This window comes from Gymnogyps californianus, chromosome 21, assembly GCF_018139145.2.
Source record: "Gymnogyps californianus isolate 813 chromosome 21, ASM1813914v2, whole genome shotgun sequence".
Lineage (NCBI taxonomy): Eukaryota > Metazoa > Chordata > Aves > Accipitriformes > Cathartidae > Gymnogyps > Gymnogyps californianus.
Genome location: NC_059491.1, coordinates 60,341 through 86,780, shown reverse-complemented (window position 1 = coordinate 86,780; position 26,440 = coordinate 60,341). Strand labels below are relative to the sequence as shown.

At 44.8% G+C, this 26,440-nt stretch overlaps 1 protein-coding gene and 1 long non-coding RNA gene across 2 annotated transcripts in view; one reads left to right on the top strand and one right to left on the bottom strand.

The window, feature by feature from the left end:
- LOC127024728 (uncharacterized) overlaps nt 1-26,186 on the top strand; it is a 29,642-nt gene extending 3,456 nt beyond the window's left edge. The window contains exons 2-5 of the long non-coding RNA XR_007767593.1: nt 8,116-8,210; nt 12,031-12,123; nt 15,443-15,692; nt 26,092-26,186. This is a non-coding gene — a long non-coding RNA (uncharacterized LOC127024728). The remainder of the gene's footprint in view (nt 1-8,115; nt 8,211-12,030; nt 12,124-15,442; nt 15,693-26,091) is intronic.
- ERRFI1 (ERBB receptor feedback inhibitor 1) lies at nt 5,631-16,204 on the bottom strand. Its single transcript, XM_050909375.1, has 5 exons — nt 16,154-16,204; nt 11,359-11,415; nt 9,000-9,196; nt 8,816-8,892; nt 5,631-8,202 (listed from the first exon to the last, which is right to left on the bottom strand). The coding sequence occupies exons 3-5, from the start codon at nt 9,119-9,121 to the stop codon at nt 7,004-7,006; spliced, it is 1,398 nt and encodes a 465-aa protein (XP_050765332.1). The 5' UTR covers nt 9,122-9,196; nt 11,359-11,415; nt 16,154-16,204; the 3' UTR covers nt 5,631-7,003.
- Nucleotides 26,187-26,440: the final 254 nt, after the last annotated feature.

The following is a 26,440-nucleotide window of genomic DNA, read 5'->3' as shown; positions in this document are numbered from 1 at the left end:
TTCCAAAATTAACCGCAACTGGGATCAAGGTGCACACCAATATACAAATAATATAGCAACGGTCTATGAGCAATCACGGGTGTGGCTTCCATATATGATTCAGAAAAAATAATGAGCTGTGTGGATGAAAATAGGCATTTGGGCGGGGATTATGCAAGGCCTGAATTACAATGCAGGATGGGTGGGGGGTAACACCTCTTTCAGCTTACAAATGCTAATCACAAGCTCAGCAGCCAGAAATCTCTGCAGCGCTATTTAACAAATATTAGTAAGTATGATTAAACTTCATGTGCTAGATTTTCAGTGCCAAGGAGCTACAAGGAACAGAAAACTCGCTGTATGTTCTCAGTTTTAAATGAATATAACCTGCTTTGGAAAGCAAGTTATCAAGGCAAGAAAAGATTAGGCTACTTTAAAAAAAAATAAAAAAGTTTACCCCAGGAACACTCAACACACACACACACACGAATCAATAGGTTACCTAACTGCAGAGACCCTACAAGCAGATAAAACGACGCATCTTGTTACCTCCATGTCAGATTTCCTTCTTGACAGTAACGTAGAGAGTATGTGTTTAACATACAGCTTGTAATACTATTAAAAGTGTTTATAAGGGCCACAGTCTGTAATCATGAGTTCGAAGGGTGGGAATTCCACCATGACTGATCTGGTCATCGTCTTAACCCTGAATTCCTGACAAGACTCGGTTTGAACACCATCGGCAATGACTCCCTACTTTGATAACTGCCCTTGCAAAATTGGTGTCTTTGTCCTGGACTAGATGGATGCTTTCCTTTATCATGTCAAACCTACCACTTCACTCGGACTGTTTAAAAGCAAAACCAAGGCTGCAGCAGGAGGAAATGCAATCTCAGTGAGAGCTCTTCTGCGGTTTCAATACGGTAGCAATTGTGCCTGGGATATTGCAGTCTGGGAGTGAATGGAAAACTAATAGTGAGCAACAACAACGATCAGTAATTTTAAATGACTGCAGAATTTAATTATGTTGTCAATCAGCATGCTTCCAAATCAGGTTTATTTTCTGTTTTGATTTATCTCTTATGATGCAAGAGAAACTGACGATCGAGAGGTTTTTAAATGACCTCCCACTACAGCTGGGTCTTATTTCCTGACATCATCTGTTTAAGAGCAGGTTAACATGGTGGAGAAGTTAAGCTAATGGGGTTTTCAAGTCAGCAGGTACTAACACAGCCTCTTCCTTTCAGGAAAAGGTATATTGAGGCAAACATCCTTTAGTTACCAGCTAGACTCGGTTCCTCTGGGTTGATTTGCTAGTCTGAAACTCACCAAGTGGGGGGCATTTCGCCAACAGCAGCAGCCAAGCAGCACTAGGCAACACGGACCCTTACACAGCATAGATATGAGAGATGCTTCTTGCTGCCAGTGGTTACTTAGGGTGTGCTTTTGCGTGTGGTATCGACAGTTTTGAGCCTGGGGGAGAGGTCACACACACCCCCCACGCCCCCCCTTCTCACCAACTTTGCTGCCAGCCACATCTCATTGAGGTCTGCTCAATGATCGTGGGTTCACCGTAGGGCTGCTCTGGATCCAGCCCTCTGTAGTTCGTTGCGGTTCAACTCCTTTTGCCCCAGCGCAGCTGCCTCCTGCGAGCCGTGGGTCCTCACTAACATGGCTGGGTGGTCACAACAGCGCTGCGGAGGCAAGAGACTGCTGGGGGGCGGCGAGCAGTATGCATAGCCCACTTCTTTAAGCAGGAGGCTGTGGGAAGCATTGCCTTTCCTTAGATGCCCGTCTTTCTTCCCTGCTTTAACACAAATTCCTTGACTCTTCAGACTTCAGTGTATCAGGTCGTAACTGCTTTGAAGTGTGATTATTCCAGTCAAATCTATCTGGCAAGGGGCTTCCTCCTCAGAGGCAAGCTGTCAGGCCTTGCCCAGGTGAGCCCAAGCTCTAAATATTCAAACATGTGATCAGGCTGTTGCAAAAGCATGTTGTGTCCTGACAAGTCGTATCATGTGCCAGGGGATGAGCAGAGAAATGTCTTCTGGCCAGAACTTGCAAAGCTTCCCCCACAGCTCTACAGCCTTAATTACTTACTTGGAAAACGGAATACAATTTTTGGATCGTGCAAACTTTGGCCCCCAAAGCACAGGAATCTGGTGTCTAAGCATATACAAGCGAGGCTTCCACCTGCCTCTGTCAGCGACCCCCTCGCCATCATCCAGAGAGAACCACTGAACTGTGGACCAAGTCCTCAGTGAAACCTTATTACTTTGGATTTTTAAAGGGAAAATGGCCAAGTTACTTAAATACTGAGAGACTTGCTTATAAATGACTTTCCTCATACTGAAGAGGCACGTGAGCTCTGTAACCTGCTTGAATGTCTTGCTCGTAGCCAAGCAGTTCCAGTCACTATTTTCAATTCGGGTTCAGTCTGTTTTACTTCAGTTACAGTTGCACTAAACTTATGTTCATTGATTAACTTCTGGAATGAGACTTAACACTGTGCTGTTACTCAGCTGACACACAGTAGGAAAGATAGCATCATTACAGAGCAAATTTTTTTTTTTTTTAATACTCAGGACTGAGTAGACAATACCAATACTTTCAGGAAAGGAGTACGCAATTCTCACTTTTTTCTAGGAGACAAACTATAATGGAGGTTAGGTTAAAAGTCTTACACTTTTTTGGAATTTCAGAAAAGATTATGTAGGACCATTCAAAAGCACAAGTTTTATAACGTTTTTAAGCTTTTTAGCACTATAAACATGAAAATAGTTTGTACTCAGCAGTAGATCTTATTCTGAGGAAGTAAAAAATGTCTTGCTGCTACATTAGCAGAAAAGGTTTTAGCCCGATGACTAGGGAACTTCCACGGCTAACAGAAGTGAAAAGCAGTGCCGGGGTGTGGGGCTGGGGAAATTGTAACAAATACCCTGTTTTATACCAAAGACGTGTTCAGCTGTTAGTCACTTTAGAAGTGTCTTTGGCTTTCCTTGTGCAAACACGAAGCAATAGCATCAGGCTGGTGTGAAGTGCAGTGAGTTAGGACAGAAAGCTTATCCCATCGCCGTATTCACAAAGAGAACAGCGAATGAGACCTGGCGGCAAGTGCAATGGCTCAGACTCACAGTTTCACTTCATCCAAATGCAATGCCTTATGCATCCAGTAATACAGAATGCCTGGGCTGGCCTCCCTGTCAAGAGGGGTTCACTTCTCGGTGTGTACGCTAGCCGTGTGGCTTTTCCCCAAATGCCTTAAGCCAAAACAATCCCACTGAAAGCAGGGAAGACTCTTACTATGGGGTATCTGGATGGAGAAGCTTTCTTCTTTTTCCCATCCAAGCGTGGCTTTGCTGCTAATTTGAGAGTAAATGCTATTAAGGGCAGAACTGAGACTTGAGGCCTTTGGGAATTCAGGTGCTTCCAGGTAAGGGGAAAAGAGCAGTCTGTTCAAGCACCGGAACCTAGGCTAAAAAGAGAGGTTCCAAGTATCAGGAATGGAGTGGGACCCAGAGGCAAAAGCTAGAAGAGATCTGCAGGGCAGTTGCTTAGTTTTAGACTGAGTTCTGCTGAAATGACAACTCCCGAGTCTGTGCCGAGTCTCACAATCAACGAGCTGCAGCTTAGCAGCGTTGATCTCTTTGCTGCAGCAGTGATTGTGTAACTGAGAAGGTATGTTATTTTGGGGTCCTAGGGTTAAAGCGGCTCAGATCTAAGGGCAAGGTTGCAAGTACCAATTTGACTTTTTCCACCTTAGAAAAATCTAGGGGGTGGAGGGGAAACAGAGCTTTCAGTAGGGTGAATATTATCGTCAACAGCCTTGCACAGGATTAGATAACTTGTTTATGTTTTGCCCGCCAATCTGCGTGGGTTCTTAGCAGTGTTATGGCACAGCAGTAGGTTTTTAAGCACCTACATAAATGAAGCTTAGCAATCTCCCCAGCTATAAAAGCCAAGTAATTAGGCATTACTGAAAAACTACATCTGACATTTTTTCCATTGAGTATAATTCCAAGGATGGTAACTTGCTTTATTCTGAAATAAGCTCATTCACAGAAAATGTGCGGACTTCAGACTGCCAGATCAAGGCAAGTATTTACCTGCATAGACAGCTAAAAGATCTAAGTTGTGTGATGCTTCATATCTTCAGTAACCTTATCCATGGCTCACGTACTAGTTAAATATACTTGCTTTGCGATGAGTATTCGCAATTTTTTTCTCCTCTTAAGAAGAAAAAAACCCACCATGCTATGCTCAAGCTTTTTTCATCCTCCAAATATGAGTAGCTTCTCTTCAGTCACCTTTAATGTACAATTTAGTTCTTTTTTAACAGGTGAGAAATGGAAGACAGGAACACTACTGCCCTCTCTTTTCTGTACAGTTGTGGCGGGTTGACCCTGGCTGGAGGCCAGGTGCCCACCAAAGCTGCTCTGTCACTCCCCCTCCTCAGCTGGACAGGGGAGAGAAAATAAAATGACAGGCTCACGGGTCAAGATAAGGACAGGGAGAGCACTCAGCAATTACCCATCACGGGCAAAACAGACTCGACTTGGGGAAACATTAATTTAACTTATTACCAGTCAAATCAGAGTAGGATAATGAGAAATAAAACCAAATCTTAAAACCACCTTCCCCCCACCTTTCCCTTCTTCCTGGCCTTAACTTTACTCCTGAGTTCTCTTCCCCCCCAGCAGTGCAGGGGGACGGGGAATGGCGGTTTGGGTCAGTTCATCACACATTTTCTGCTGCTCCTTCCTCCTCGAGGGGAGGACTCCTCACACTCTTCCCCTCCAGCGTGGGTCCCTTCCACGGGGTGCAGTCCTTCAGGAACAGACTGTTCCAGCGTGGGCTCCTCTCTCCACAGGTCCTGCCAGGAGCCTGCTCCAGCGTCGGCTTCCCGCAGGGTCACAGCCTCCTTCGGGCATCCCCCTGCTCTAATGTGGGGTCCTCCATGGGCTGCAGGGGGACAGCCTGCCTCACCATGGTCTTCCCCACGGGCTGCAGGGGAATCTCTGCTCCGGCGCCTGGAGCACCTCCTCCCCCTCCTTCTTCACTGACCTGGGTGAACAGCAGGGCTGTTCCTCTCACATCTTCTCACTCCGCTCTTTGGCCGCAGTTTGTTGCGCAGGTTTTTTTTCCCCCTTCTTAAATCTGTTATCCCAGAGGCGCTACCACCGTCACTGATGGGCTCGGCCTTGGCCAGCGGTGGGTCCATCTTGGAGCCAGCTGGCATTGGCTCCATCGGACATCAGGGAAGCTGCTGGCATCTTCTCACAGAAGCCGCCCCTGTAGCCCCCCGCTACCAAAACCTTGCCAGGCAAACCCAGTACAATGATGGTGCCTAACATGCTATGGGTGACTCTAGAAATAACAAAGGTTATTAATAATGATAGGCTGAATAACTTAATCTTACAGGGTGTTTTATTGCCAGCACAAAACTAGACACCATGCTACCACATAGTAAGGAGGAATTAAAATTAATGGTGTGCAATGTGAGTTATTGAATGCTTCTGCAGAAATCTTAATTTTAATTAATGCAAGCTGAATTCAACATTTGTTGCACATTTAACATTATTCACTTTGAACTTTCCAGTACACACAGAACTCAAATGCACACACTATTCAATAAAGCAAAAACCAAAATGTATCATAAATATTTTATAACTTTATTAAAATCAAGACATGACAATATTCAAAATACAAAGTGAATTCTTTTTTATGCAATACTGTACATGATGCAGAAATATCAGTGCATTTCTATAGCATGTATTTCACCTTCATTTAGTTTGTACTAAAACAAATAAAAAGTAAGCTTTAAAATAGCTCAAACATCTCATTCAGCAGTTTAAACTGTAAACAGCTTGTTTATTTCTATTCGGAGGAACACATTCATCTTCTGTACCTCCATTAATGAGCACCCTTTCTCTTGTGCTTATCTGTAAGAGGGTAAATGTAATCAAAATGAGCATGAGAAACTGCTACTGCACAAATGTGGCACCTCAATGAACTTTAGTGGATCGCTGAGGCACAATGAGGAAAAATTAAACAGCAAGAAGCAGCATCTGAAGCAGCGAGAGATGGGACTGACACTGTTCATAAATGGAATCATGTTTTTCCTCATACCCTCCTCCTCCCCTAAAATACTGAACAGAAACCAAAACACAAGACCAGCTTGTGCTGTGCTTCTGTATTTAATACAGTCAGAATTTCAGACTCTAGGTGAGCAGGTAGCTGTTACTGCCTACCTAACGGCAACCGTATAGCTGCTCGTATCCTCTGCCACTTTCAGGACACTTTCACATGTTTCTAGGATCCAGCAGGAAAAAAGCAGCAGCAGAGGCTTAGCAATAGCTGGTCCAAGTCTCTCCTAGGAAAAACTGCAAAATTGAGCCAAGTGTGTCTAGCAACTGAAAGAATCCACAAAACCTAACTCACTTTGAAAGTCTATTAGTGTCAAATTAAGTTGTAAAATAGATTCATCTTTCGAAATGCGCTTCCAATGTGCTTGCCAAGTCTTGAAGTGGATATCAGATCTTGCAGTTACCTTCTTACCAGGTTGGCAAATCCTAGTCAAAGACGGTAAGAGTCTGTTCTCGGCAGAGTTACTGTGTGAAAGAAGTTTTGGAAATGCCTGATACAAAAACAGTACTGCATTACCTGCTCTGTTGTCATCTTTATAAGTGACTCGTAAGCAAAGCTAGATTGATTTATTTATTTTTTGATAACGTGACTACCAAATACGTTCATCTAGGTAGCATATAACTGGCCAACTGTGACTACTATCCCTCCATATGTTTCTATGGAATCTTTGTAGGTTTTCAGCTATACATACCAAGACAAAAAACAGTCTTAAGAAACACATCAGAGATATGCAGCATAAGAGGACTTTACCATCCACTTTCCAGTTCTCGGAGGACAAACTGGTCCTACTTCATTATCTGAGAACCTCAAGAACTTTGTAACATGATAAAGTTCAGCTCCATCCTGAACAACTGAGCTGAGACTGTGCTCCCAGAGACTACGGGGAAACCACGTAAGACAGGTGTTTTCGTTTCAGATGACCAGCTATGTCCATTCGAGGTTTTGAGTCCAGTTTCGTTGGGGCTGAAGTGGCTGTGCAGTCACCAGACCAGGACTGAACCTCTGTGCTAGAGCTACTTTCTTCTGCTTCTCTGAAGAATTTCTCATACTTGTCCAAATATGGAGGCCTCTCAGGCAGCAGATAGTAGTGCGTTGAACTGGCCTTCTTACCATTTTCAATAATCGGAAGAATGCAAGGGACCCTGTTGGAAGACCCGTCACTATTTTGTCTTTGTAGAGCTTTGCTGCTGACATACTTAGGATCAGGTGCAAAACTCTGGGTGGGGGGCATAACCCCATTGAGGTATGATGGCAGGCTTTTGGGACTCGGCGTACGGGAATTGCTGCGTGACAAAGGTTCTCTTGGGGGCACTTTCGGAGGCCTGTCTTCATCGCTGTACGCACTGGAAGCAACTTCTGCTGACCACCTTCTGTAGTCCGGTTTGAGAGCCCTTGGAGGTATGGGAACCCTTGGTGGAATCTCTGGTTTATCTTCATCAGAGTTTGGAGAAGACCTGTTCAAGTGTCCAGATAGTCTTACTACTGGTTTATTAAGAGATCCAGCTGGTCCAGAATGGGACCTTCGCAAACGTCGATGCAGCTGCTGTGGAGGAGGATAAATACTGGATATGTATCCATTTAGGCTTTGTGTAGGGTTGGCATCTTCTGGTTTTGGTCCTGTTGGAGTATCAAAGTATGCATAGTTGATTTGTCCACAGCCCCTAAAGCTCCGCCGGCTTGGAGCACTGGATTTAAAAGGAGGAAGTTCATAATCTTCTAGCAAAAAGTCAGTATCTGAGCTAGTTAGGAATTCCACCTCTTTGTCAACCTCATCTGGAGTAAAGCCTTCAGAAATAGGCAGAGGGGGCAGTGGCCTGGAGCTACGGTCATTGGAAGATGCAGACAGGAATTGAATTGGCCCATTTTTTATTGGCATGTGAGGAGGCGTTTCTTCAGAAACACAGCCCATGGTTAATGACAGTTTACTAAAGCCAGGAACGAGATGGTCTTCGTATCTTGAAATCGGCTGTTCATTTTTGGGACTTACAGGAGGTGGACTGGATTTCTGAGATGGGACTTGGATGCAACTGTCAGCAAAGCTGTGGTCATTCGTGGAAGCACGGTTGGAAGAGTGCCCTAAAAAGGTGAGAAAGCCTTAGAAACACTTTTCTCAGTAGCACTCTAGCACATGACTTTGCCACTGCATATTTAACTATTTAACTCCTTCTAATGCAACAAGAAGTAATGTCTGCTTAATGACTCCAGTAGCAAAACATAGCTATTGGATCTCTTCTGGTCGTGGATTTATGCGTTTAGTTAAGAGAGCAGCTGATTACCTTATTGTTTTAGGCCAGTGCTCCAGTTAAATGAGGTAGTTCAAGAGACCCCAAGCATAAGCGACAGAACAGGGCTACAGCTACAAAGGTCCCAGCAAAGGACTACGATGGAACAAGCGCTATTTTACTAAATGGCTTGTCTGTCAGAAGTGTAATGGCAACTCAGAGGCCTCTAAGTACAAGGAAAAGGTTTTGTTTGTTTGTTTTAACTTGATCATGTTATTTAAAAAGTGGGGGGGTGTTGTTGGGCTTCAATAGTAGTATTTTCTTGAAATGTTTGCATTCTGTCACCAGAGGGCAGCCTTAGACACCAAATGCTTTCTCATTCTGGCTATTAGTAAAGACGATTTTTTTTTTCCCGAGACAAATCCATTACACTACCTAAATACATATGTGTTAGTCTTTAGACTTACCAATGGATTGTAAATGTTGCTCTGTTGATGGATTCAGATTATATGCCACTGCTATAGGGTCCACATTAAAGAAAGTACTAAAAAAAAAAAGTAAATAAACCATAGGTCGATACTGGTACAAGTATTCTTAACACTCATCTCATATACTTGAAGATGCAATAGATCAAATTTTAGCCTGACTCACTTTTCAAATCCGCTGTGGCTACCCCAGCAGGTTTTCAGACTCCCCATGCCTTGACTAGTGTGAAGAAATCCGGTTTTTAATGGGACTCTCATCTCCTGAGCAGCAACTCCTGCAGTTGACATTGTGCACTGCTCTCTGGTGATGTCTCACGACCCTACAAATTCAGTCCTTGACAGGTTTCCTGCAGTTTTCATTCCCTTCAAAAGAGAGGAGGCCATCAATATCAGAAATGCAAACTTGATGCGTTCATCTCATCTGAAATTTCAGTATTTCAAGGAATTAAATAGCTCTGTAGAAAGGCCTTCTGTCCTAATACTTGCCAATAGGAAAACTTTACCAAACTTGTTATTTTGTGTCTGACTGCAAAACTAAAGTACAAAATAGGTAAGTTCTCTTACAGAATTAAACTGTATAGAAAAATATGTTCAGTAAAGCTATTGATATATGGCAACTGTGCATCAACAACTTCAGTTCTTGTACATAAACTGCTAGTTATTCAGGCAAAATAATTTTTCCAGAACAATCTCTTTGACTTTCTAGTAGCTATCTATCTTTAGTTGTATCTTTTTGCTAATGCGTTTATGGTTTCCAGTGTAGCCAACATATAACAGCCTAGTCTGTTTTTTACGTTATTACCTTCAATAGCCTAACAAATGGCCTTTGCTCCAATACACGGAATTACTGACTACTTAAAAGCAGTTGCTATTATTAACAAACTTAAGCATTAAGATACTTTAAATCAGCCTCAAGTCTTCTAGCTATTTCAAACAAATTGGAAATCTAGTCATTTGAAATAATCTCAGCTTAAACTGTCCTGCTGTATTCAGATTTATTTTGAATGTGTGAACAAGGCTTTATCTGGCCTATTTACAACAGAAAAAATGTGTTGGCAATTGCTTTATATTGAATAAGTAATCATAGTCTAAGGAACAAGCTGACTCACAGGGCTTTGTTTAGGAAATTCAGAATGGATTGGGGGGGTACGATGACACAGTGTAAAAGTAGTCAACATTCTGAAGGGAGGAGAAATTAAGTCCAAGACTATAAGCACAGATGTTCTCTGGGTCTGTGCTTCATCTATACAAATATCCTACATTCAGCAAGTACAATATGGTGCTATGTGGCTGTTTAAAAAAAAAAAAATTACCCCCCCAACCAACCAATAACCAACCCACCCAAAACAGTTTAATTTATATCTCTCTTGAGAGTCAAGAATATGACCAGTTTCTTAACATGAACTTCCTTCCTCTCCCCTCCCCCCCCAAAAGAAAAAATTCCACCTAAAGGAAAGTCAACCAACAATTGAGGGCCAGCTACATCAGTGCAGTATACATGTCAAGAAAACCCCTTCACAGTAGTATGGTACTGCAAGAAAATGGGGTACAGAAACAAGTAATAGCTTATGCTTATGGTAAACCTGTTCAAAAACAGGCATTCTATGCAGAGTGTAATCTTCCTTTTCCTCTAAGAGGAAAGATCCATTATACTTATCTGCAACATGAAGGATGGGCAGACTCCTAAGCAGGACTGTAATCTAGGTGCCCCAGGATTAATTTGCAATCTAACACCACTATTTGCCTTTTATAAACAATTGTTTGAGAAAGAACAACTCTGCTACGCTTTTCCAAATTTGAATTGGGTCCAGTATTGATCACCCAAACAAACAGTATATGCAAAATAGCTTCTGACTGTATGTATGTTTCTGAATGTGATCATATCCTTTTTAAGAGTGTGATGGTTTTCTTGATCATGGCTACCAGTGATCACCCTTGTGTCAACAGAAGTGGGATTTTTTTTTTTATTCACTGCCAGATACCCAGTGTATTTTAGCCAGGCATTTAAGAAGAACTCTAGACAGGAGGCTATTACCTTTAATAGAAGTCTACAAGAGCCAAACCAGGGTTCTGTCCGCTGCAGCAGAGCATTAGAGTCTTAGTCCTACTTACTTCGGCCCTCCTGATTTTAGTAAAGACTATGTTCTTCCTTTTCAGACAATCTCCTTAAAAGCTAGCTTAACCCTGGAAATTTTTGCATTGCACAGTCAAGCTGGACCCTTCCCAGTAATGGGAATTGCAGATTTTCATAGTAAAATTAAATATAAACATACAGCCCCAGGAAGCAATAACATAGTTCTGATTAGCAAATGAGTTCAAAATCTCTAGTAGTCCTGTAACAGCAGTTCTTCCTTCCAGTTCTGTAAGTGCAAGCAGAACCACTGTCTATGGGGGAGCAGGAGACTGGAGAAAGCCATTTGTCAAAAAGACTTAAGCAGCACAGTACAAGTAGAGCACCAATTCTAAAATTACTTCCTATCATGTTAACACAATTTGCAAATAAAACATCCATCACATCAGCTCACCCTGTATTGAGCAGTGATTTTTTGTGCCTCGCAGATCCTTTCCTGTTAGTAATGAATCTGCAAAAGAAATGAAGGAGAATGAATTAGTGAACTTAAGGCTAATGCCTATGAAGCAGTTTGTGCTTCCATTTCAGTATTTTTTGAAGTCAAATGCAAGTCACAAGTTGAAAAATCACTGATACCGAACACCGATTAGTCAGCAAATGATAGTACTCCACCTCAGCACGCATACAAGATCCGACAAGACCGTGAGCGAGACATTGATTATGATATAAAAAATGAGACAGGAAGGGGGGGGTGGCATTCGCTGTCTTTTGAGAGCACATGTAATGTGCTTGCTATGATAACATACAACCCTTGCAGGGCTTGTTAAGAAGCCCAACCTCCATCAGATCCCACGCCAAAACCACTGCTAGTAATTACTGTGTCAGCTTTCTGAAGGCTGTCTAAATCTCAGCTCTCAAGACTGATAGTTGCACAATCGCCTCTCTGAAATCCCTCTGGAATGCTAAGCTGAACTTCTGAAATGGACTTAAATATTTACATACTCTAGGAAAAGGTAATTTTCACTTGTTTCAATCAACTCTTTATTTTTTAAAAATAAAGCACAGACAAATTTTGCAGCCATAAAACTTGCTCGCTTCTAACAATAACCTCTTTGTGAATTCACAGAAGGTGACTTGCCTCAACATTTCAGTCGGGAGTTGTGAATGGACAGAGTTATGAAACTGTCCTCCGTGCCTTAAGCTAGGAGTATCAAGAGAGGTAAGGCATGTGCTCTTTCACTAAATCACCTAGTTACTTTTTCAGTGGAGTCTAGAGAGTTGGTGCTTATATTCTGAAACATGCATAAGCTTGTTTGAAGAAACAGTATCTTAAGAGGGAGCCATGAGGACATGTAATTGAAGGTACAAACTCTGTATTTTATACAGTGTGCTCTTACTAAAGCTAAGCAGTACATATTTCATGAGGCTACTGTTTTCTAGTAACTGGATTTAAAAAAAAAATAAAATTTACAAAAGTCGGTCATGAAGATGTAAACACCAACAGTTTCCACTGTAACTGTTGGCCCAATCCTGCCTCCTTAAAGACGTAAGGATCTAAACTTAACCATAAATAAAATCAAACTACATTTGCTAAAGAAAATGGACACTATGCAGTAACGAAGCATTCTGGATCTCGCACTTGTTTCCTGCTCATTTGCACAGAATGGGTTTCCGGTTACTCTGCTTGTCTGGCCTAGTGTTATGCGTAGATTATGGCACTTAGAAAGATCGAAGCACTTTGAGCACTTTTGAAGATGTTACAGTTTCAGTGTTATTCAGAAGAAACTCAGTTAGTTTAAACTAAAACTATAGCTAGTAATTACTACAGGGCAGATACAAGCCAAGGCAATTCAAAGGTTTGTCGGTGCATTAGGAAGCTATCAACACCATCCACTGTAAGGCAAGGTAACTGCGCAAAGGAGATACTTTTTAATCATTCATGCCTGCTCACGTTAACAAATACGAATTATTCTAAATATCGGAGATGAGATTGATTTTTTTTTTTTTTTAACAAGGCCAAATATACCTTCAGACTTGAACTGATGAGTGATGAATAATAGGATGGATATGTGTAAGCTGAAAATGGTCACATGTATCTATAAACAGTAGGGTGTCTACATAGCGAGGAATGTATATGGGAATATATTGGAAAATTCTTGAGGGACGGAGTTACATAAAACATCCCAAATACACAGTTTTCATATGGATACATATCACTAAATACTTGTGTTATAGCAACAGTAATCCTCTATTTAGAAACTAAGAAGCCTTTGCATATGTTTTAGCTCAACACCTATCACTGATCACGTAGAGAATCTTGTTACTATGTTCCCTGCTCTCCCAGCCCCAATGCAACCAAATATTTGAGGCGAGTCAGCTTCATAATAAAGAAAACCTTTCTGGTATGCACAGCAGACCAAAGCACGCTCTAGAATGTTTCACTTAATGGGTATGGAATACAGCAATTTGCTGCACAGATTTTTGAATGCCTGCACAAATTTTGGACAGATTTTATAAAGGCAACACTCTTGACAAGCAGCTTATATACTTCTTGTAAGAAATGGGGGGGGGGAGTAAGACCTACTTACCACTTTGGGGAGGGGAAGAAATGTGGCCACCTTAAATCCACAACCTATTTTTGCTCACCTTGCCACCACATATCTTTAACAAATCTCAGAAGCAATTCACAGGAGGAGGGGCACATTTTTGCACTACAAGTCATCAGCTCCAGCTAGCTGTTCCTTATTTGACAATGTGATGTAATTTCCTTTTTTCCTTTGACTTTCTATTTAATGTAAGTACCTGAGATAGAGCCACCCCTTTTAATTTTAAATATTTCAGACTTCTAATTGGACTTTAAAAAGCCTAAGAGCTGTTAGTATACTTTCCAGAACTCCATATACTTCCAAAAAAAAAAAACCCACCCGAAAATCCTGGTTCTCTAGTGCTCATATCATCCCTTAAGTGCTTTTGTGTTTGCAACTAGATGAACGCTCAGTAACCGATGGCTAGCAGAAACAGCGTCATGAGAAGGTTAGTTTAAATCTATTCATTTAATAAACAATTAGATCTTATTTACTGTGCACCAAACCTCCACAGTGCAGTTCAGTATTCCTCAGAGTCACAAGCCAAATCATGCTCAGATACAGGCCTTAGAAGATTTTTCCATTTATAGGAATTATATTCTTTACAGTTACTATCTAAATGAGGCATATTCTTAGCTTTGAGAGATTTTTTCCTACACATTTTGCGAACCAGAAACGGACCATTCTGGGGTAGAAAATTTAAGTGTATGATAACTTAGTAAAGATGGATAAAAATGCTCCTCGAATCATGGGAGGCTGCAAATAAAATTAATTCTACAGGTATAGCCCAGATGATGATGGGCATAAATTTAAAGAGACAAATCAACTGAACAGCAGACAAACAATGTATTTAGATCATAATAGTCAGCTATTTTGGAACATATTCAAAGAACTGCAGTTCATCAAGGAGTTTAAGTTCAGTTAAAATTTGGGCTACCATTTCACAGTGCTACACAGCAACTGGGAGGAACCTGTAAATTGCTAGTAGAAAACTAATAATTAAATAGCAAGACAATTGCCTTGCCTCTGCTTGTCAGATTTCAGATGCATGCTTAAGGTATGGTACTTCACCCTCCTGAAAATTTTAATGTGAATATAGCCAGCTTACATTCAGGAAATAAAAATTTCTTTATAGCTGACTCAGAGTCATAACCATAGCGTTAGACACGCTGTGATAAGTTTTAATTCTGTTTTCCACTACAGAGAAGTGGAACTGTTTTCCTCTGAAATAGTTCCTGTATTGCAGAGGATGGCAGACAAAGGGCTTCACCAAGAACACACGCCCCTCAAAAGATAGGTTTCTATTAAAAAAAAAAAAATTTTAAAAGTTGTCCTGTATAGGTAAATTGCTAAGGAAAGTAAACTAGGTTTGTGCATAAAGTAACATGGGTGAATTGAGCAGTTTGATTTCCTCTTTTAAAGTTTTACTAGCTTATAAATGCAATTATAAATGCAATGTGATGCAGAGGCATCGTTCACCTGTCATTCCAGTATGACAAAGACTCAAGTATCCCCAAACTGACCAGAGACCTTGCCCCAGAGCCTTTCCCATCCAGTTTATCAATATATAATTAAGTACTGTTATCTTTAGATCAAGCATAACGAGTTTTTTGCTTACTGCTTCAGCAATACTGCATAGGGTCCTTAGTCTGTGCGCTAGTGGCACGAGACCATTGAAGTCGCGGAGTCACTCTGGACTGCTCGCTGTGCGTAACCAATGCAGTGCATGTCCACAGCAGGCGTACATGCTCGAGAGATGCACCGTAAATACTTGAAGAGTACAGTGGTGTCTCCCGATTTAAACACCACAGACTGGCTATTTTAGAAAATCCAGGGTAAGTGCGTGCTGGGGTATTAGGTCATGAAGAAATGTTTATTCTAAATTAAGCCATCCTAAATTAGAGTGCGAAGCACAGAGCCTAAGCCCACAATGCGGTCTCTGTTTACTCACAGGAGCGAGAGGAGCAGCTCGGAGGCGAGAGAGAGGGGGGAACGCCGATACTCTTTCGGGTCAGGAAGAAAACGCGCGGCATGCCACGCCGATTTCCAGGAACGCGGCCGCGGGCACCGCTGACCCCGGCCCGGTCCCACCCAGCGGGACTGCTGCCGCGGGAGCGCTTCCGATCCCCGTGAAGGCGCGCTCCCCACCGCGCCGAGCAGAGCGGCTATCGCACCCCAGACGCCTCCCCGCCAGACCCCGCAGGTAAGCGGCGCGGCGGCGGGTCTGGGCCCCGGTGTCCTCGCCCCCCGCTAGCACAAGGGCAGAAAACGCGCTCCCGCTCCTCCCCGGCGCGCCTCCCGGGCCGCGGCCCGCCGCCACCCCCCGCGCCCGCTGGCGTGGGCCGCGCCGGGACCGCGGCTCCGCGCCAGGGGCCCGGCCGGCCCTGGCGCCGCGGCCCAGCCGAGCCCGGGCGACCCGCGGGTGCCGCTGGCGGTCGCCGGCGCCGGCCCCCCGCTCCTCTCGCCGGCGGCGGGGCCCGGCGCGGCAGGGCAGGTACGGGGCCGGCCCCGGGCCGCGGCCGAGCCCTGCCGGGCGGCTCAGCTGCTGCGGCGGGCGGCAGCGGCCCCGGCAGATCGCGGCAGCGGGGGGCGCCCCGCCGCCATGGCAACGGGCGGCGCGAGCGCGGGGCGGCGGAAGGTGCCGCCGCGGGGGCCATCACTCACCCCGACAGCGTCGCGCAGCTCCGCATGTCCCCGCGCGGCCGCCGGCGCGACACGCATGCGCCGAGCCCCGACAGCGCCCGATCACTGCTGCGCCGCGCGCCGACGGCCGGTCTTATACCGGGGGGCGGAACCGCCAGGGAGCCCCGCCCCGCCCGGCCGCGCCCCTCCGCACGTTGCGCTCTCGTCGGGAAAAACCTTAAAGGGGCGATGGCCGTGCGTGGGTCGATAAAGGTGCTGTGGCGGTTTCTAGGCGGGCGCTGCCGGGAGGGTGCAGGCCTCGCCGGGCACGGGCGGGGAGCGGGGGCTGCAGCGGGCCCCGGTAGCGCTGTCCGCTCCTCCGGGCCTGTCTGCGGGAACGGCCGCCGGTACGCACTGCGGGCAGCGCTGCCGGCGCGGCGCCGCCCCTGCCTCGGCGCCCCCATCCCCCCCCGCCCGGGCCTGCGGGGCCGGCCGCCTCCGGGCTGAGCGAGAGGCGCGTTCGCCGAGCGGGCTCCGGGCGGGGGGGACGGGGGCGTGGGGCCGGCCGGGGAGCTGCCGCCCGTGGCTTGGCCCGGCGGCGCGAGTGAGGAACCGCTGGGGACCGCGGCCAGCGCAGGGGCGGCGCGGCACCGCGGGAGCTCGCGCTCGGTCCCCTCAGAGCGCCGCGCTCCCGCCAGCGGCGCGGGGAGCACCGGGTGCCCGGCAGAGGCTGTGAGGCAGCGCCGGTGAAACCCCGCCGGCGCCGAGCCGTCCCCGCGGCGGCTGGCTCCGCCGAGCAGGCGCCCGGTTCGCCAGCACTCGGCGTCCTTTCCTGCCCCGGCTATCTGCTTGGCTTTCCCTGGCCGGTGCACTAATCCTTCAGGGGAACTGCGCGGCGCCCCCGCTTCAGTGCCCTTCCGCGTGTCACCGGGTCCCCGTTTCCCGGGGGATGGTGGCGGTCACTCGTTCCGCTGCCCCCCCCCCCCCGCCCCGCGTGTCCGGGTCCCGTTCCCGACCTTGCCCGGGCCGGCCACCCTGCTCAGCTGCCGCGCAGGGCCCGCCCGCGGTTCTTCCGCTCTGCGGGGAGACCTGCGCGCCCCGCCGCACCGGCCGGGCTGGGGGCGGCAGGCGGGAGGCCCCTTCCCCCGGCTCGGGAGCCGCTCCCCGCGGGCGCGTGCCCCGCCGCCAGCAGGGAGCGCTCGCTCTCCCGCCCCGAACCGGCTGCCTGCAGCGGGCGGTCCCGGGGGCGCCGGCAGCCCGCGCTGCCCGTCCGTGTCGGGCGCTGAGGGACGTGGCGGCTTTGGCTCCGCGCTCTTCTCCCTGTTGATGCGTGCTGCAGCTTTTTCTGCGGTAACGGCGACTTCGCCCGAGCAGCGAGGTGGAGCTGGTCCTTGCCCCGCGCGTTTGGTGTCCCGAGTGTTCTGCAGTCACCGGGAACGCTTGTCCTTCAGTGTCGCCAGAAGGAAAAAAACACCAACGCTTTCACCGTTGTAGGAATTGCTACTCTGAATGTCCATTTTCCTGAACTTTGTGTTGAAATAAATCCGGCTTCGTGTGTAATGATTTGTTGGGCATCTTGAGTAGTCATACGTGGGTTATCACAGATTTGACAGTGTATTTGGCGTCTAGACTTAGCATTTGTGATGGTAAAATGCAGTGGTTAGAGCAGTGGGATTCTCAGTGAAAGCTGCTGTGTCAAGGCTGTTTTGTGAGCATTTGCAGGCGATACTGTTTATTACAGATTAAACAATGTGAACCTGGTTTTTGATCGGTTTTGCTGTACAGTGCAATAATTTCTTTGTTGGATAAAGAAATGTCAATGTGCGATTCTAAAACTCACAGCACTGAGAGTTGCTAACAATGGAATTAAGAAAATGCGTCCGCTCTTTGAGCTGGAATAGTTACTAATATTGCTAAGAAAGAAGAATGCTTGATTTCATTGCACGATGTGGTACGTGTCTGCAGTTGACTTCTCCCGCTTTCTCTTTTGGGGTTTCTATTGATCTCTGGTGAAAATCCCCCGTCTGCCCTTGTTCTTAGGGACAGTACGCTCTACTACTGCATATTTTGTATCATAAGAACTGCTGTATTGCTGTACAAATGAAGGTGATGTGAGAAGAAAGGGGAGGAATATAAACTAGGAAAGATTTTTGGTGGGTTTTTTTTTTTTCCCTTGGATGTGAGAAATGATGTAGAGGTCCTCTAAAGTTGGCTGGACGTACTATGCAGATGAGAGAAAGTGAAAAGAATACAAGGGGAGGTGGAAGCCATCAGAAGAAAGGAGGAGAGCAGACAAGTGAGGTTTTGTGTTTTTGATGAAGTATGGCACACTGTGTTAACGGTGAGACTGCACTATGTTGTGTTCTGGACATGTGCTTAGAGGGGGTAGCAACTAGTGACGATGGCTTGCGCTGAACTGTACATGCTCAAAGACTTCTTCCAAATGCTTTGCTGTACTTCTGTTGCTCTGGACTTGAAGACTGCAACTAATTGTTTGTGGATGAACTGCGCATGCAACATGAGTTATTTTAAGTTTAAATTGTCCTGGTTGCATATATGTGTTGAGGAGAAAGTAATTTTTTTTTTTTTTTTAAATCCTGGTATGTTGATATACATACTCGCTGATGGTGCAAATAGCCCTAAATGTTATTATGAATGGGTACAAAGAACAAACTTTTTAAAAGATGCGTTTCAGAGTGTTGACATGACTTCAGTGGGACAAACTCCTGCAGTGCCTCCATGGTGGAACATGAGGAATAATAGATGTTTGGCTTTTTAACTTGTTTGTGCCTGAGAATCTTTGGTCCAGGAAAAGGTCGTTCTGGCTTTCCCTGCAGATGTTACCCTATGGCCTCTGTACTTCCATCAGCAGGCCTGGTTTTACTCTGTTAGATAATTTAGGAGTTAGTTCGTGTGCATGTAATCGTATGGAATTTTTGTCTCTTACTGTTAAATGACTTTACCTATGGCCTGTGTTCACTAAAACCCCACTGCCTTAAATTTCTGATTGTTCTATTGAATAAAAATGTTTAGTAATGGTGTCACTTCTAATAGTTTCTGTGCTGGCTTGCGCACAGAGGAAATTGAATTCCGTACCAACAGTTACATTCTTGTTTCTCTCCCTTCTTTGCAATATGAAGTTATTTCAGGACTCTTAAACCACCTCACAGTTCTGTAGGCATGTATCAACCACTCTTTGCAATTTGCTAATTGCCCTAAAGACTAACTCCTAAGTAATCTTGGACATCCTGGTTGGTTAATACTAGTTAATAACAAGTCTGCTAAAAAAACAGCTCAGGCAGTATTACAAGACCTCTTTTGTACCCTGTTTTGGAGATGCATAGCAGACTTGTCTGTATGTAATAAATGAAATGTCTGAATTCTGTGAAAAAAGAATATCATGGACTTTCATTCATGATATTCCCTTTCATTCAAGGATTCCCTTTGCAGAGGGAATCCCTGTGATACTGGATGTCCTTTGATCAGAGTTGTCCTATTTCTAGCTTGCTTTGCAGCGTATGCCTTTTCAATGATCTCAGTTCCCTCGATATTTCCCGTTTTCAACACTTAAAATTTTCGGTTGCTATTTCTGTTTTGAGAGGAGAAAGGCATAAATGTAAGCAGCAGCTGGAGAAGCGAAAGGCAAAATCTCTTTAGGAAGCTAGAAAATGATGAAAGTAAAATTTCATGCTGAAAGACTAACATGGGAAGTAATAGATATATATTTTTAATATAGAATGTCAGCTATAGCTCTTGTATGGTCATTCTGTAGATTGTCGTGATTTTTTTAGTGAGCCAACTTCTATAAACAATAACTTTGTTTTACAGTAGCTGCTGCTGTATTATTGCTTAATCCCACTTGTTCGTGGCAGCTGCTCTTGAGCAGGAAGCTTGGGGTTTTTTTTTCCATGTTTTCTGGTAAGCATGCCTCCGGTCTGGTTACCTGAAAGGGAATGAGTAGCTTAGACACTCTTCTTTTCTGCCTTGTTAATGACTAGAAAAGGTAATTGTGGTAAGTCATCAGAGAGGAAAAGCTTTTCTGAAGAGAGGTAAACAAAGTGTAAGTTGGGTGCTGTGGTGCTAGTTTTTGCATGACTCGTTATGTGAATGAGGGTGGTGTAGATACACTTCTGCAGCACCTCCAGAGGTGCTTCTGCAGAGCTGAGACCATCTGTCGCTTTAGTTATTTCAGATGTAGCCTTTATGAACCCTTTAGTAAGGGATTGGTTGGGAAAAGCAAACCGAGCAAAAAGCAATGCAGAAGGTGGTCTATGAATAAATCTTTCCATCATGAGAAGTCCTGAATTCTGTCATTATTCCATAGATTAAAATTCAACACATTGGCCTTGGCTTGGATACTGGCTTCCAAAATGAATGAGTTGTCGTGTCCCTCTTATCTCTTTCTTAAGAATCACAGCCTTTACCTCGAGCAGAATCAAGATGTACACAGTAGAAGTTAAACTGTGTGCGATCGTTATGTAGTTTCGTTTCATGGGTCTTATTCAGGTCCTTATCTTCTGTTCTGTTTTGTGGTAGTCTGACAGAGTGGATCTACGTATGAATATTGAGGTTAAGGAGTCTGCGTGGTGTACTCTTACTCTAGCGATGTATGCATTATGACAATGTAAACAAAGTACACAGATAATAAAGTTCTTAGTTACCTAAGTTTTGAACATCCATCGCCCTGATGTGAGGGAAAACAACTCGAGCATCTGTTTTTTCGAGGGGAAAAAACAATACATACGGGATGCATTGGAATTGCTGTAGTCTCACTGAACTGATAGCAACTCAGAGACTGCGGTGCAGCGGTGGTAAACTCATGTGCTGGTACATGAGTGGAGAAATCCTATTGCCCAAACTACCAGCAGTTAAACTTTATACTTCTTCTGTTCTTACTGTATGGGGGATGTTGTACAGTGTACTGTGGTACTTACTGTGGGATAGAGAAAGATGTGTAGGTGTGCAAGGAAGGGGCAGAGACAATGAGTTTGACTGTAAGGCGTATCCATAGATTAGCAGTGCAGACTCTCGCATTGCAAGGGTAACAATATACTACTGTGCAGACCTGATGCTGAAATTCGGCCTCGTACAGGGGCCATTACTGGGGCTTTGTGCAAATTCACCCTACACAAGACTTTACAGCAATCGGATAATGCTAAATTGCCTCTTAAATCATCTGTAGGAACTGACACAGATAGCAAATCTTTTATGCTTCAGGCATATGGAAGTGGTTTGTGATGCAAACATACTATCTAAAGTGGAAGTACAGCATGGCTTTTGTGAGCTCTCATCTGTGTACCTTGATTACATCTCTCTCTGAATGCTGCAAATGCCAGAAGTTTTACATGGCTTCGAAAACTAGGCACAGAGAGCCTGATGAAAGAAAAATCCATTAAGGCTGTAGAGAAAGTGCCTTGTATCAGACTGCTGAGAACTGGGAGAGGACGTTGCCCACTGCCCTAAACATCTCTTGCTTCCTTTTTTTCCCGGTGGTAGGGCAATATTGGGTTAGGTGGACCTTGGGATTTGAGGCAATATGGCTGCTGTTAGGATACATCTGTATTTTGCTCTCCCTTTCGTATTTCAATTGGACTCTTCCGTCGTTTTCTGCCTACGTAACTGGGTACACGATGATTTAATTCTGCTTACAAGATTCAGCTCAGGTCCTTGTCTCTGCAGACGTGTCCTGAATCCTTCCAGGAAAGGACTGCGCTGTTCCTTGAGTTTGGAGACGGCAAAGAAGGGAACAGGATTAGGAGAGCGCTACAAAACTTTTTCAGTGTAAGGATTCGTCGTTGCTGTGAATGAGGAACATGCGCTTACTTCACTGGTCAGATTTGTATGAATGCAGTTACACCAGGCAGGTATAGGGCAGAATGAGTGTGTTGCCTTTCCAGTTTAGCCAGAAGACCCACAGAAGGGAGGAAACTCATGGGTCAGTAAAGGAGGGCTAAATTAGAGGTTAGCATATTCAAGTGTCTAGACAGCAAATACAGACATACTGCAAAAGTCAGTCTGTCAGGGAGTGGAGAGTCTAGATTAAAAAGCCATTTCAAAGGCATGTTGCCTGGATGGGTTAATCATGTGCTCAGACTTTTTCAGTGCATAAGCATAAGCTGAGTGAGGGAAGAGATCAAAAAAGGACACAAAGATTGACACAGATTCTCTAGCAGCTTAGACTGGAATGGAACTTGATAAATTAAAAATAGCTGGTTGTTCACACTTGTGTTTCCCAGAAATGGCCACAGCCACGTCTGTTTTTTACCATCCGTTCTGTAATATTTGAACGCCTCGCAGAAACGTTACGTCCATCCTGCTGCTGTAGGACATTGTTATACAGTCCTCCCAGGCTGAGTTCATTCTTGCTCTCGGGCATGTAAACTGGTCATCAGGAAGCCGAGCTCTAGTCTGGTGAAATACTCAGAGCTCACTTAATCCGTTAGATTGGATGCTTTTAGGGCAGTGTTGAGAGACGTTCCACTGGAGGATGCTGGGCTGATCAGCAGAAACAGAGGAGCTGACTCAAATCCCAGTCTAACTGCCCTGTTGCATCCCATCTCCTTCCTTACAGAGCCAGAGGGCTTGCTGTCGGCTGACTGGCTCAGCCGTGTTTTTATGCCCTTTAGGCAGTGTTTCACACAAGTGTAGTGTTATGCATAATGACAGTTTGGGGGAAGTTCCTGGAATCTACCCACATGCAGTGTTAGGGTCTGCAGCACCGCTGAAGTTCCTTTTCATCCTTCCTAAGAACATGTCGTATTCTGTTACCTTTGTCTGTTACGATCTTTCTTTTTCAGTGTGCTGCTTCTGCCGTGGTCATCTCGCTACATAGATAGATGTCATCTTTGTGGCGAAGATAAACGGCCTAAGAACAATAGGATGCATTCACACAGTATTTTGCAGGGAGAGGTGTCTGCGGTGGCTGTTCTTCAAAACAACTAGAAGCTATGTGAATAGTGGCATAGCGCTCAGCTTGAGCTGTTATACCCTGCCTCGTATGTTGGCTTTGATAAACAGCCAAAGTGAACTTGCATCTGAAAACTGCAAAACACTCTGTGTGTGTGTGTAGTGTTTCTTATCCCTGCCAGGGAAGAATTTATGTCTCTTTGCTCCAAGAGATCTCAACTGGTTTGCCCACTGCAAGGAGCATATCTGATGCAGGGGCCTCTGAACTGGTCCTTGCACAAGGTAAGCTTTATTAATTACTCTATCAAAGACACCAAAGTAAGGGACATAAATTAGATCAGGTAGGCTGTCTGTGGAAGGAGCCAGTCCTGGGTGATCTAATGCACTGCAGCACATGCTGCGGAGGCCCTACGTCCACGGAGTCAATCTCCAGGCACACCATGTTGCATTGCCCAGCGTGTGATGCGTGGATTGCTGTGGACCCTTGTTTGTCAAGACCGAACAGGAACTCCTGAAAAATAACTAAATATTGCCAGCACCTGTAGGTGTTGGGTATTTTGTATTGGCAAGCCTAGAAGTCGTCAGTCTTTTACGGTCATGACTGGGCAGTAGGCTTCACTGAGATTGGAAAGAATGGTAGCAGTGAGCTCTTTGCTTTCTTTGTGCCTTTTCCTGTGGCTTGTTCTATCCTTTTTACCTATTAAAGGCAGTGCCATAGTCTGTTCTATTGACAAAAGTGTTTCTTTATAGAGTATCATGAATAGGTGTGGCTTATGATCTCTGCAAAATAAATAGTAAGCAAAACTGACAGCCTAGAAGTATAGCATGCCATTAAAAACAAAACCCAGGGAAGCCTGGGATGCCTTATGTATCAGGTGGATATTTGTGAGACCTCTGAAAGCAGCGGAAGGAGATTTCACAGATTTTACAAGATCTGAAGGTGGAATAGCGTGTGGCTTTGGTGAGCCAGGGAGGTAAGAGCAGATAGAGCAGGAAGGACGGGGCCGGGTAAAGCTCAGCTGGTTCTCATTCTGAACCGGTAATTTCAGTTGAAAAGCTATATATATAGAAACGGTATTTGGAAACAGTTCTAAGTGTATCATTGTAGAAATTAATAGTTCAGTAACTTGATTCCCAAAGAGTGTAAAGTTAATTTTATTCATATTTGAGATTCTGCCTATATAGGGCATGTGGAAGGGGACACAACAGTCTGCCGAGCATTTATATTTTGAGATGTGTGCTTGTATTTGCACTACTGATCCCTTGCTACAGACGTCCCCAACAAAGTGAGACACTGCTGCTGAACTTGCTCCTGGTTTCTTGTCATGTCAAAATCTGACATGTGTTTTTAATGTCTATTTATGAATGACATCTTTAATTCCAGAGCCTAATGCTTGCTTACCTGAGTGCATCTTTGTGCCTACTAACAAAACGCTAATTTTCTGAGAAGCCGAGCACTACAGGACCTAATGATTTTGCTGGAAAAAAAGATTAATCAACATCTCTGAATTTCAGCTCTTACTTGTATCTACACATGGAATTAAAGAGCTGATACTTAAAATATTTATTTAGAAGTATTTTTAAATGTTGGTGTCTCTAGTCCCCTGTCTCTAGTTAAGGTTATATATATGTGATCTAAATAACCTTTGTGAGGTTTAGAGAAGTAAACCTAAGGTCGTGCCCTTAAGATCAGGTTGCTTCAAAACATTTCAAATTGGACATCTCAAAAATTGAGGCATGAGAATAGCTTTTCACTCTTAAATGTATATGTCATATGAACGTGTACATATATATGCATGTGTACGTACAAGACAGGCCTTAACTGCTCTTGTGCATAGCAGCATTGGCTGCAAGCAGATAAGAAGGGGGAAAAGCTGGTGTGATCACAGTAATTCTCAACAAACGTTTTGTACAACATACTCTTTTTATCTCCCAACTTGTCTCCCCCTTTTTTTCTTAGTGTTTGATTTACTAACTTCATTCACCAGCCTGATGTATTTGGACAGAAAATGAGATTCCTCTTGTGCTTGCTCCCAACGCCCACACAGTTCTTGTTTCAAGGCACTGAGAAATACTGCAGAGTGAAGAGGTCCGGTGCTTGGTTTGTGCTTCTGAACCTTGTGGCAGTTGTTGGAATTTCCAGCTGTCGCCCATACAAGTTGGCGGGAAAAGCAAAGCTGGGGATGTATTGACTGGCGGTTAGTAGAAATCCTGACAGACAGATACCTTTGCACGTAATTGCATTAAAATAAGCTACTTGATTGCTCACGTTCTTATAAGAGCATTTTTACATGATGTGCACTTGATATTTTACGTGTATTGGCTCTGTTGTGAAGTCTGGGGGAAAAAAAGGGATTCCAAGGTGAACCAGAATTTATTAATGCTGTAGGAATAATCATCTGCTTTTAGGAGTGAGAAACATGACCTTTTGAGGGTCTTGGTCTGCTGTTCAGTATCTTCACACCTCACATAAACATGGATAGAATTAGAAAAATACTAATTAAGGAAATTACCTGATTCTGTGTGTTTCCCCACTCTCCCCACCCCCACCCCCCCCAAAAAAAAAGGAAAACTAAAAAAATACTTTGCCCTCTTTTAATATACCACATTGAAATATATCAAGCACTTTTTCAAACTCTGAATTGAATTCCCTTCTGTGTCCACACATCTTTAACTACTTGAGTTATATGGTGTTTGTTCTGTCGTAAGCATCACCTTCTAATTGTTAATCAAAATGGTGTGAGTACCATAGTCAAACATATAACCTTTAGTCAGTTCGGAGGCATTTGAGTTTTACATTTTTAGTGTAGATTTGTGGTAATGAGATGGAGCTGTTGAAAGTAGATGTGAAGAGTAAAGTATGATCGAACTGAATTTGCTGTTGAGCTTAAAATATGGGGAGGACAAAAGCGTTCCTGTTGCGTGGCTGGAAGTAGCTCTGCGGGGAGAGCACCGGGGCGAGGTCTGGGTGGTGAGGCTGCACCTGCATGGCCTGCGGCATGGCCAAAACCCAGCATCCACGAGTCCAGAAATCGCTGTCATCTTGAGACCGCACTGTCTTCCTTCCTCCGCAGGGTCACCGCAGGTTTGGGAGCTGGCATTTCTTTGTGGAAACGTCTTCTCTTCCTCCCGGGATCTGCTGAGTGTCTTTACACGCTCGGGGCAGAGCAGCCGGTCCCCAGTGAGTCCCTACAGCCCACTGCAGCTTGTGTGACCGATGTGCCCGGCCTGCAGCAGGCGCAGACTTTGCTGGGCAGGGGCTGGGAGGTGGTGGCGACGGTGGAGGTGGCCTTGGCGTGGAAACTCTTCTCTTGTCCTGTGCCTGGATCACTACGTGTTTTGTTCTCCCTCTGTCGCTTGCGCTTCCTCCTTTGCCGCGCCTACGTGCTCGTGAACACAGGAAGAATAATTTTCTTTGTAATT

Excerpts from the sequence above, each read along its gene's own strand:
- ERRFI1 (XM_050909375.1), bottom strand. The coding sequence starts at position 9,121 with ATGTCAACTGCAGGAGTTGCTGCTCAGGAGATGAGAGTCCCATTAAAA. Across the intron at positions 8,893-8,999 it reads AGCCACAGCGGATTTGAAAA|TACTTTCTTTAATGTGGACC; the intron begins GTGAGTCAGGCT and ends TTTTTTTTTTAG. Across the intron at positions 8,203-8,815 it reads GCAACATTTACAATCCATTG|GGCACTCTTCCAACCGTGCT; the intron begins GTAAGTCTAAAG and ends TCACCTTTTTAG.